The sequence below is a fragment of the Metopolophium dirhodum genome, chromosome 1 (assembly GCF_019925205.1).
Source record: "Metopolophium dirhodum isolate CAU chromosome 1, ASM1992520v1, whole genome shotgun sequence".
NCBI lineage: Eukaryota > Metazoa > Arthropoda > Insecta > Hemiptera > Aphididae > Metopolophium > Metopolophium dirhodum.
In genome coordinates, this window is record NC_083560.1 from 91,743,167 (window position 1) to 91,756,269 (window position 13,103).

At 30.5% G+C, this 13,103-nt stretch overlaps 2 protein-coding genes across 2 annotated transcripts; one reads left to right on the forward strand and one right to left on the reverse strand.

Annotated features, from left to right (window-relative positions):
* Positions 1–1,069: 1,069 nt before the first annotated feature.
* Positions 1,070–2,020, reverse strand: LOC132945487 (zinc finger MYM-type protein 1-like). The gene has a single exon (XM_061015251.1). It carries the CDS (start codon positions 2,018–2,020, stop codon positions 1,070–1,072), a length of 951 nt encoding a protein of 316 aa, XP_060871234.1.
* Positions 2,021–7,702: 5,682 nt separating this feature from the next.
* LOC132945492 (uncharacterized) lies at positions 7,703–8,218 on the forward strand. The gene has a single exon (XM_061015264.1). The coding sequence runs from the start codon at positions 7,703–7,705 to the stop codon at positions 8,216–8,218; it is 516 nt and encodes a 171-aa protein (XP_060871247.1).
* Positions 8,219–13,103: the final 4,885 nt, after the last annotated feature.

The window sequence follows — 13,103 nt, forward strand, 5'->3', positions numbered from 1 at the left end:
TTGTCCCCTACAGTTGGACCAATCCAAACCGTAACGTTTTTCCAGTCATTAAAACCTGTAGTAGCCAAATCAGAGTCGTCACGAAATAACCAACACGGTGCGCAAAATACAGTCCCTTTAATTTCTGAGTAAACTAACCACGTTCTAAGAACTTTTCATTGTTTGATAATATCCTATAGAACATAGATTTAGTTAAATATCTACTTTGGTCAGAGTATATCCGTTTGGAGTTTGAAAAGTCTGAGTTCATATTTTGATCAACACCGTGTGATGCCACAAAGTGAATAAAGTCGGCTGTTCGTATCCATTGAGAAGGATCTTTACTAAAAATACTTGTTTTAGTTTTATTTTGTAACTCTATCTCTGTACTGTCATTAAAATAAGTATTATTTTTTTCATTTACATTCTGTACTGTTTTAATATCCTCGGAATCTATGACACTAGAAGATATTTTTGGACTTACACTTACTGACGTAATTACTTCCTTACTAAATAATGTATTAATTTTCGGGACATTTTCTAAAGCCAATCTTTGTTTTTCCAATTTTTCCTTGGCCAATTTCCTATATTTGTCTCCACTTAACTTAGAACGTTTCATTTTTATAGTCAGGTTGATCTATAATAGCATAGGCGGCACTTGGTAGAAACCTATGTGGGTGCAAACGTTTATGGTAATAACATTCACAAATCCATAGGGAAGTTGCCCCCCAGTACCCCCTAATATATAACTATTGCTACAACAAATGTAGGTAAAAAAATTTATTTATTAATAACTATTCCAATTGGGTCTCTGTATTTCAAATATGTACATGAATATGTAAAAATATTATTAAAAAACAACTTTTTATTTTGACATAAATAATAATGAAAAAAAAAATTAACTGTGTTACATAATTACTAGGTATTTGTCAACTTCACTACTTCAGTGTCAAACGACGACCTCTTATTGAAGCCTCAGCATCAAACTTGTCAATTATATTATCAAAATCTATAGGGTATTCTTTTTGTATGTATAAGATTGCTAAACTGCTCAATCGCTCTTGACTCATTGTGACTCTTAAATATGTTTTTAATTTCCGTAAAGCTGAGAAACTTCGTTCATTAGATGCAGTAAACTATTTTCTGCCCTTATTCTTGCTTGAACGCCTTTATAGGCCCCACGCATTGACGCAGCGCCATCATAGCATTGCCCTCGAATGTCTTCAATTTTGAGTCCGTTAAGTTTCAACACTTCTTTAATTAAAACAACGAGAGATTCTCCATCTGTTGAGCTTGTACGATAAAATCCCAAAAACACTTCTTTAGGCTCTAAATTATTTACATATCTTATGAATACAGACACTTGCTCATGTCGACTTAAATCTTGTGTTTCATCAATAAGAATGCTAAATATTCCAGCTGACATAATCTCTGATACAATTGATTTTAAAACGTAATCACTCATATAGGTAAGAAACATATTTAAATATGAATGATGTACATAGTTAAATGATTTTTCCTTATCTAAGTAATATTGTTGAATTAGATTATTGTCTTTTGCCCGAAGAGTTAAAAGCTCAATAAAGTTACCTTTATTTAATGATTTTGAATCCTCTTCATGACCCCTAATAGCTATTCCTTGCTTAGCACAATAAAGAAGAGTTTCCAAAATATTCTTTAAGTAATTACGATTATCAGATACTACTTTACAATGATTTTTGTCAATTAATCCAATGATATTTCCAGAACTTGTTAATGATTGCTTATATCCAATTACTTTACATAGCGCTTCTTTATGTGAATTGCTTTTTTGATGAGAAGAAAATCTTTCAGTTGCTTTTCCCCAAGTCCTAAATCCACATGAAATAAATGCTGCTTCCATACCAACTGTAGGAAAAGCTCGACAATAAAAACAAAAAGCTGAATCTAATTCTTGACTATACTCTAACCATTCATAGGACTTATACCATTCTTGCCTAAATGCTCTACCAGAACTACGAGGAAATGCAATATTTACTGGCTGATATGGACCTAATTGCATTGTTAAATTTATATATGCTTGTTTATCCCCTTTTGCCGGGTCACATTCTACAATATTTAATTTTTCACTATCAGACAAAACGTTTGATGAAGATTTTAAATTTTGTTTTACATTTGCATTTACTCCTGCAGAAAAAATAAATTTATAACTATAAATTTATTAAGTTAAATATTATTCAGTATATTATTTTGAAATTCATAGAAACTCATTGAAACACCATAAATAGCAGGTTAGTACCGAAGCTGTACAGATATTAAACAATACCAAACATATAAGACAACAAAAAACATAATAAGGTTTATTAATATATCCTTTTATTTTCAACAAAAAACATTTAATCTGAATGTTATGCTCTTCTTAATGAAAAATTAATACATAGTTATGATAAACAACATTATTATAATATGATACAATATATATAGGTAAAATATATTACGTATCTAAAGTAAAAAAGCACTATTTTAGTAGGTAATAACTACATGTATACATATTTCAAATTACATTTTAAATTAAAATAATTAGCATATAAAATACATCACATATGACATGTCACATTAAATATTAATATTTTTAACTATGATCAAAATAAAATATTAATAATCAATAAATTAGTAACACAAATAACATTAATTTTAAGAGTAGATTGCACAGCTAATAACTATTATATTATATTTATTTGCAATACATTATGTTATTATCTATAGGCAACATTGAACATTTAACTGTATTTTAAAATTAAACATAAATTAAAATACCTTCTGCAGTTAAATTTGGACAAGTTTCTGTTGTAGTCAGACTAGTCAGAGAAGTGCCCACGCTATCATTAATATTTATTTTTCTGCAAATATTATCATTGTTGTCATCAACTATAGTTAAAAAATAGACAAATTAAATATTGAAAGTTTAAAATAGGTATATTAAGAGTTTATATACAAATAATTTGATGAAACTTAACTTACTCATAACATCATCTGTTTTTTTTTTGAAGAAATCCATTATAGTAACCTTATTATGGTTAGGGTTAAAGTAGGCTTTTCTTTTGCCTTCATCCATAATTATAATAGGTTATAGCCTGTAGGTAAGGGTGGTCGACAGTCGTAGACCGTAGTCAAAACACTCAAAACTTTAATAATTTATTTAAAAATTAAAACAGTAAAACAGTATTAAAATGATAAGTTATTCACCGGTTTTGGTAGCTTCACTATGATAATATAATCATGAAGACAATATGATCTATTTTGAACCATATCGCTATCTAGTGACGAATTAGCTTACTGCATTATTTAATTATTATTATTATTAGTATTTTAACATTTAATCACGGACTCCGTACAATTAATTAATTATTTAATTAACTAATTAATTGAGTAATCAGATATAAAATATTGAAATGATCCATGGTTATTTTTTAATATCAAAATTACATTATATCAGTATAATTGTTAACAATAAAATAATTAAAATATTTTTACAGATTGTCTGTGTGTGGGTGCAAAATGATACTTTTGCCCCCCCCCAGAAAAATTGTCGTGGGTGCAACTGCACCCTCATGCCCCCCCTAGTTGCCGCCTATGTATAATAGTATATCATTTGATATTAAATTAGTATGTTTAATAAATAATAATAGAATAATAATGATAGTATTTAATATTAAATTCGCAATTTCGTATTGATATTTAAGAATTGATAAAATGCATAACTCGTACTATTTTATGGTAAAACGCTTATTAATGATAAAACCTACATAAACTTTAACGTATATCAACTATTAAGACATTTGGTTTTAAATTTGTTACACTAATTTATTGTTAAAATAAAATAATTAATTGATACAATAAAGTACATACCTTAAGGCTTAAGAAATCGCTGCTTTATAACAAATGCAAATGAACGACCAGTCAATTTCATTACGGCGTGGTGTATAACAAAATAATAAACCTAGTACGAGTATCTTATAATTTAGATATAATATTTGAGACGTCATCGCTTATCGCAGAAATTTCCCCACATTGTACATTACTACTATAATAATAATAATTATTATGGGATACGGGTTTTAATGCTTCTTTCCTTAACGATTTACTAATAACATAATATTACGTTAATACGTTCAATTCCGCGGCCTATTCGCCGTGCCATTATCGCAACGAATTTCCGCCCGGTCGACTATTGTAATATATATATATATATTGTTATTTGTCATATATTTCTGTTACACCCTGCATACCATTTTAGAACCTAAAAATATATTTTCTTATACTTTATAATTAATAATATTATTTCATATATTATATTATTGCATGTTTTTATAATTTATATTTAAAATTAATATCTCAACGTAGTTTTTGGGTCACACCAAAAAAAAATTTGCCGCCCTAGGCTTTAGCCTACACAGCCTAAGCGGTAATACGGTCCTGGTGATACCACACATACAAATATACAATTCAATCAATTTTATTATTATTTATTAAAATTAGTTAGGTACCTAGGTAAGTATACATTTAAATTATAATTTTTTTATATTTTCACTTAATATTTAAAGTGGAATTTTAATATATAAAATGTATTTATTTACCTATTAAGTATTGTATTTTAATTTTAAATTTAAATTTTATTAAATATAAAATATTTCATGGAAATGTATAGCTTGCCCAATAATCAGTTTTCGAGTTTTTTTGTTCAACAATATTACTACGAATTACTATAATATTATGGTTAGTGTAAAGTATAGTTAATGTCTCGTAGTTTTTCCTATAAAGCGTGTTTTGAGCAAAAATGCATGTTTTTCATTTTTGGTCGGTTGCGCGTTGAGCGTTGACGTGCAGGACGTTTGGTATCCGTATACAATCACATTCGCACCTTTGATTTTATAATAAATCAATGGCGTGCTGAACAATTTTCAGTCCTGAGATAAGCTCACTATACAACCTTCTCACAGATATTAGTCTACTTTTTTTTTAAATTAATAGTATAAATATTATTATTCAAAACTTTTTATCCTACTAAATCCATTTTCCGATACCCACCCACCCATTTATTTAGGTATGGTTTAATTGCACTTATTTTAGTCGAACTGCACTTAGGTTTAAAAATGGTGATGGTCGAACTGCACACGGCTAAAAAGCAGGTAGTGATCGAACTGCACTTGGGCTCAAAAAAGGTTTTCCAACAAAAATATCATGCATTTTATGGGGTTAAACGTTTATAATACACTCATTTCCATAGGCGCAACTAGGGTTAAAAATCTGGGAGGGGGCTAATAAAACTATTTATTTAAAATAACCCATAGGGGGCTTATATCTAAATCAATAAGGGATATTTGTGGGGGGGCTAAGACAATGATTTTAATTATTGGCGTAGTTAAAAATGATTGTTTTATACATACCATTTTCCATTATGTTAATATAATATTATATATACATCGTAAATTGTGAAAATGTGATCTACAAAATATAGAAATCAATTATAAATAAGTTATACTATTCACGATGAAAAAACAGAGTGCCGGTCTCAATACACATTTGAATTCGTTTACGAAAATTATTGTGTTATATTTAATTGATAAAAATTTTGTTTGGAAAGTAAGGATATTCTTAGCAAATTAAACAATATTGTTTGTAACAGAAAATAGTAAAAATGTGTGCCTATCAATTTATTGTTGAATTGTAATAAAATATGACATAATATGTTGAAATATCAAATGTGTACATAATACCCGAATCCCGAATCATCGACCTTATTATACTTAGTATTATATTTAGTATATATGACATTTAAAGATTTTAACCAATTTTTTTTATGTAAAACATGTTTTAATTCAATTTAGCATAGAAGAGACGGAAAATGTTTTTCTTGGACTATAATTTTCATATTGTGTATTATTATAATTAGCCATTAGGCATATTATAGTATAAGGTTCAAAAATATGTTTTTTTGCATGGGCATTCTTGTATGGTTTTCGTTACATGATTATACTGAAAATCATCTGAGTTGCCTTTCGAGAGAATCACATACAATTTCTTCAATTTTGTCACATATATTCATGAGAGGGGACAATACAATAGGAATAATAGTGAAAGAGTGCAGTGAAGCTATCTGGCAACTTCTTAAACCTTTATACACGCCTGTTCCAAATGAAGAAACATGGAAATCTATAGCAAAACGATACTACGAATTATAGGACCTCCCCAATTGTATTGGTTCTAAAAATGGCAAGCATTGTCGTATAAAAAAATTTGACAAAACCGGTTCACTTCATTACAATTATAAAAGTTTTTTTCCGTGGTGCTCATGGCATGCGCGGACGCCGATGGAATTCTTACAACCTGTAACGTCACAGGATTTTTATTAGTTTTTATTATTATCATAATAGCTTGAGCCTACCTCTATCAATAGTATCTCTCATTATCATACAAGCGCGCAGTCAACATGCAAAATGAACAGTCACTGTTATATAATAATGTCCCCCGACCCTCACCAACAACAGTGTCCATTGTCCGCAGGCCGCCGCCAATGCCGGTCGCAGCTGTTGCGTCCATCGGTGTGCGCCGATAGAGCGTCTGTTTTCCCTATATTGTATAAAATCCCCGCATCTGCCGACACCGATCTCCCCTTCTATCAAGCAACAATCACCGGCGACTCACCACCGAGCTGTAGCGGCCACAGGTGTACGTTTTTCACTTGTGTTCTTTCCACGGCTGCTGACACAGCAAGACAGGGCTGCTTGTCGCGGTTCCAAAACCTCTCAGCATTTGACTATCGACACCGCGTGTCCACCATCAACGTTTCGTCGTTTTTGTTTTTACTTTATATAAACATTATCTTTGCCGTTGTGTAACTGCCATGATGGGTTAAGTCGAACCCCTGGGCCATGGTGGCCATTCAACCAGCGATGGATGTTTCCGAAATCTGTTATATTCCCGACGACCAGGTGGGCCGTGCCGGCCGCGTGTGTGCCGGCGGCAACCAGCCAGCCTACCCTTATCTTCGGAACTAACAGTATCACATCTCAAGTCATTATGTGTAACGTATCAACGTGCGTAATATACCACGCTATTCTTCCCCCATGTCCCTTTAATTTTCTAATAATAATAGGTTGCCATCTCGCGCATGGCGCACTTTTACTCATTTCTTATTATCATTTCTTTCCTATAATACAATGCACCAGGCGGTGACCCTACGGTTAGCCATTTATTATTATATTATAGTCACCGTGGGTGTCAGCGGAACCTCGTAGGCCGACCTGTGTTCTCCCTGAGATCATCATTATTTAAATATTATTATATCCTTTCTATATACAAAAAAAAAAAGATGTTATATTTGTCAAATTATCATACCATGTGCCACAAAATTATTACTCATTTCATTTTCTCCACTACCTGGTTAGGTTAGGTTACCTAACCTAACCTGGTGGGAAAATTACTATTATCATTTGTCAATTTTGTCACTCAAATATTCAATTATATTGTGTTTTTCATTACTCTAAATTCAACTTTTATTATTTATTTAGTTATTGGTTACCTTTTCTTCCTAGCTTTAAGTTATGAGTTATCTATATTATTATTAATCATGGTGTTTCATTACACCATACGTGTTCAAAACCTATGAGTTCCACCGACTTCAATCTTAGGATTGTCACATGGTGCGGCTCGTAGGTCATAACCTGAGTGTTCCCCTCGAGTTATGGGTGGTTTGGGAGCCCTGAAAAGCTTCACACTCTCACAAACCATTTATGTAGAAGAAGCAGGCAGGTTTAGTGATGGTGTTGTTCTTAGAGCTTCTAATCTTTGGAAACTATTAGATACAGATAAACTTCATATCCCAAAACCAACACCAATGCCTAATGATGCTTTTGATTTTTCTTTTTATATGGTAGGGGATGAAGCATTTCCTCTCAAAATAAAACACATGCGGCCGTATCCTAAGCGAGTTCTCGATAATGAAAAACGAATATTCAACTATAGAATGTCACGTGGACGAAAAAGCGTCGAATACTCCTTTGGAATGTTAGCGTCAAAATTTGAAATATTTCAGAGACCAATAATGTGCCACGATGATACTTCAATCAAAGTTATAAAAGCAGCATGTATTCTACACAATTTTATTAAAATGGTCGAGGGTCATTTTTCAGTTCCCCAAATCAGTAAAAATCAGGAAAATCAATTTACAAATCGAGAGATATCACATTCAACATCATAACCATTGTAGTAATAAATCTGCCCATGAATTAAGAGATTATTTGAAAAAGTATTTTTTGAAACCAGAAAATGCATTACCTTGGCAAGAAAATTACATTTTATAAATTTATTAACTACTACTATAATACTACTATAACTTTAAAAATAAATAAAATATACATACCTGATAATTTAAATTCTTTTCCAATTGTATTCCAAGCCTTTTCAGTCGCGTTTCTTTTACTGTGATCATCCCGAGTGAAATCATAAATACATGGATACTGTTCAACGTATTCTACAAATTTTATGTTAAACGCGGATTCATCACACATTTTTAATTTAATTAAGAAAAATTTTAAGAAAATGGGGTAACACAAATCTACATACATAATAACAATATAATAAAAAAGGTGGATAAGTGGATGTCGCTCTGCTGTGAAGTAGGTTACAAGTGGGTCACTGTAATGGATGGTGTTAAATTTGAATTCAATGATATAATATCATTGTATAAGAAAAACGATTCTGAGCGAAAACGGTCAGTCAGCCTATGATATTACCAAGTATATTTGATGATATTATTGTGAATAAAGTAATTTATATATAACCTATTTACGCGGAGCCTTGTTTTAAATTTTCAATCCTTAGCCATAAAAGTTAAACATTTTATATATTTTTAACTACAAAATAATTTATAAATTATAAATTTGATAAATGTTGTCAACATTTGAACTTGAAATGCTTAAAAAAAAAAATTGTGCCTATGTATTTTTAATATTTTTTAACTGCTATTAGAACGATATATTAAATTTTCACGCTTTTTTACCCAACAAAAAATTTTTTTATTGATATTTATAGAAAAAGAAACTAAAAAAATTGAAAACTGACAATGTCCGTAAACCGCTCAAAAAGAGTCTGTGACTAAGGATTTTTAATTTTTTTCATCTGCCTTTGAAACAATAACCTAGGAGCCTTCTATTAAATTTTCAAGCTTTTCTACTCAACAGATAAAATTTTATTGTTATTTATAGAAAAAAAAATTAAAAAAATGGAATGTCTGTGAACAGCTCAAAATAAGTCAAAATATTTGGAAAATGTTATGGTGTATAGGAAATGCAATTATAAACATTCAGTCAAAATTTGATGTGTAGGGACATGTGCTTTAGAGTTTCACCAAAAACCAAAATCGATTTTATCGAAAACAGATTTTGGGTAAAAATTCCCGTTTTTCCTTAATTTTTCTTTTATTTTTCACGTCGCTTTTGAAAACTACTGGGAAATTTATTTATTTACTTTTGACCCCCAAAGTACCAACTAGATTCACTTTCCTATCAGAAAAGTTACTGTTGAAGAAAATCCAAGCACTTTTACTGTCCTAAAAGGTGATGACAGACACAAAAATAAATAATAAAAACCACACATCATTGTGAAATCAATATATTCATCGCTTCGCTCAGAATCTAAAAAATAGCATACGAATACAAAGCTCGTATTGCTCAACACTGTCAATAAATATCGGCCGGCAACACGACAGCCACATCGCTGGCAACGCATGTTGCTACAAGTTCGCAACAGGAAACATCGCGTTGCTTCTGTGTGAGAATATTCATTATTTTCTACGAGATTAATCAATTAGCAATATTATTGCTTATCGACGATTGCTAGTTGCTCGTTGCCTATTGCTCCTAGAAATGTGAATATTGAGTTCCTAAAACCTAGTCACTAAATCCTAATTTGTTTTTTTAGTTTTTAAAGTTCAAGCATTTTGAAACTAAAAAATGTCAGGTCTAAAACACACCACAATAGGTCTTTAATAAAGTAATAACATAAAATATAGGTAGTCTATAAAATCATATAATTAAACGCATAAAGACACCAACTACAAAAATTAAGGTACCTAGCTATAATGACTATTAATGCTTGTTTAAAATCGCTATTTTGATGATTGACGCTAAAATATTTAGGTAGGTATAATTGTTTAATTTTTTAATAGGTCTTCTTTATTATTCTAAAATTGTTGATCGACTAATGAAATCATGACCAGTTTAGTATAATTTTGCCCAGATATTAGGTGTTACAGCAATTATAAATAAGAATAAGAATACAAACAATACTTACCAAAAATATTTGAAGACTGTTAATAAATTCTTGACTCTTGTCGCGTCGTTGACCGTTGCACGTTCTAATAAGGTTTACGAATTACGACTATACGAGTATGGGCTATACTACAATAGACGCAAGTGTGTAAAACAAAATGTTTTATTATGGTTAATAGAACTCTTAAAATGTCGCACGCTATAAATTATAATACGCTTTAGTGCTTTACGAGTATGGGCAACGTATAACGGACACGAAAGTGTAGAAGACGGGCGTCGTGTTGTAGAGGGCGTCGGTCGGCGGTCGCTGCGGTAGACGGCGGGCCATGGATTTAGTTGTTATTGCGTTATGTGCGGGATTTCCCGTCAATTTATATTTTAAACCGCGAGTGAAAACGAAAATAACGTCATATTGATAGTCTCTGTCTTAGGCCGGGGCTAGACACAGAGTATTCAGCCGCGTTTCGAACGCTGCGTATTCCGCCGAGTTTTCCGACGGGTATAGCCCACCCTAATTTAAAACAATGTAAAATTAGGAGTTAGCGTTTTTATTACTTCGGCGGTCGTCCGCAAAACGCAAGCCGACCGGCGTAATACATCCGTCGTGTATAGCTAATCCGATATAAACCTATGCATTTTGAATTCGACGAAAAATGCAGCGGAATACGAAGCGTTCGAAACGCAGCCGAATACGCCTTGTATAGCCCCGGCCTTAGAAATTCACAAAATTATTGTAAATCTATATGTACCTGCAGCATTCACCATAGAGTACTATAGTATAAGTCGATATAAGAGCAAACATTTAACTATCAAATTTTTAATGTGAATATTATAATTTGTATCCGAGCATACAATTTTTCATATTTGTATTTAAATAATTAAAAATAATTATTAGGCTACTCATAATTCGTACTAAAATAAAAATATCGTACTCATATATTGACTAAGTCATGACTCATTAGTAGGTATGTATAACAGAAAATAAAAATGTATTTTGCGTGTAAATGTAAAATATAAAAATGTAAATATGTATGACGTATATGTTGGCCCTAGCTGTCTTTTTAGTTTTTATTCGGCACCTGTATTATGCCAGCATTGAGCTGCCAGTACTAGTGTAGTACTGGATACAATTTATTTCGGCCAGTACTGTGCCTGTAAGGGCCAGCCTACTTTTGGGTAGCCAGTAAAGGCGTATTACTGCACCCTTTGTGAGTGTCGGCGTGAGACATAAATTTCCGATTGGGGTGTTATTAGGCCAAGGAAGGATATTTTATGGCTTTTAATTTCTTTTAATAATTATTAAACAAATTATTTGGTGTTGATAATTTCCTATTAATTTGCCTTATGTTATTTTGTTATAATTAAAATACAAATAACTGTAGGTAAATAGGTTCTTTAAATTTTCACAAAATGTTTATATTAGCATTTTTGTAAAAATGTTTTTATTTTGATTGTTGTTGAGCTATTTATAGACATTAAAGTTAAAAAAATTACGAAATTAGAAATTGAAACAAAAAATAACAATAATAGTGATTTTATTAAAATTCAAAAAATTTTTTATAGGGATTTGAATTTTTAAGCTTTTACGTATAATATTTTATATACAAAATTTCAGTAATGTCACAATGACATTTTCAATAAGTACCAACATTTAGATTAATTTTATGCTATTTTCTACTTATATTACGAACCTATTAACACTGTTCCAGTGTTTGGAAGAAACGTGTTCAAAAGAAACTGATTCCTGGAACAAATTCCTTTTTAAAGAACGAATTCCTATTTTAGTTTTATTCTTAATTTTTAATTTTTGTGTCTTATAAGTTATAACCGTTTGAGGCAGTAAAGCTGCTTCGATTTTCTTCAACAGTACCTATCTTATTTGATGGAAAAGTGAATTCTAGTTGGTGCATTCGAGAGATCAAAATTCAAAATTCCCAATAGTTTTCAAAAGCGCAGGGAAAAACTACATACAAATTAAGGAAAAACGAAATTTTTTACTCAAAATTGCCTTTAGACAAATTTGATTTTGGTTTTTGGTTAACTCTAAAACAAATGACTGTATATAAACGACATTTCCACTGGTTGTTTGTATTAGCATTTTCTATACACGATACAATTTTCAAAATATTTTGATTTGTTTTGACTGTTAAAATACATTTTCAGTTTCCAATATTTTAGTTATTTTTTCTATGTATGTCAATAACATTTTATTTGTTGTTAAATAAGCTTGCAAATTTAATACAAGGCTCCTAATATATTGTTACAATGGCGTTTGAAAAACATTAAAAAACCTAAGACACAATTTTTTTTTATAAGCATTTAAAATTCAAATCTTGACAAAATACGGTAATATCACGAAAATTATCAAATTAATTTGAGTTATGAATTATTCATAAAAATTTTTCTTTTTAAATCTAAGATTTTAAAACGTAATACAAGATTTCTAATAAGTTTATCTATCTTTATCAAAAAAAAAATGTCTACAAAAATATCAAATTGAATTTTTATGAGCGTTTTAATAACAATATTGGATATTCACTCGATTACTTATGTAGTGATATTCTTATTTCGTTGTAATTCAAAAACAAATAATCGTAGATACATGAAAATTTAACTGAATGTTTATATTTTCATTTTCTATACACCATCAAATTTAAAATATATTTTGACTCAATTTGAACTGTTTACGGACAATTTCAAATTTCAATTATTTTAGTCTTTTTTCTGTAAATATTAATAAAATTTTATTTGTTGGGTCAAAAGGCGTGAAAATTTAATACAAGGCTGCTGATATATTTTTACATTAGTAGTTGA

Coding starts and splice junctions, on each gene's coding strand:
- LOC132945487 (XM_061015251.1), bottom strand. CDS start 2,020: ATGCAATTAGGTCCATATCAGCCAGTAAATATTGCATTTCCTCGTAGT.
- LOC132945492 (XM_061015264.1), top strand. CDS start 7,703: ATGGGTGGTTTGGGAGCCCTGAAAAGCTTCACACTCTCACAAACCATT.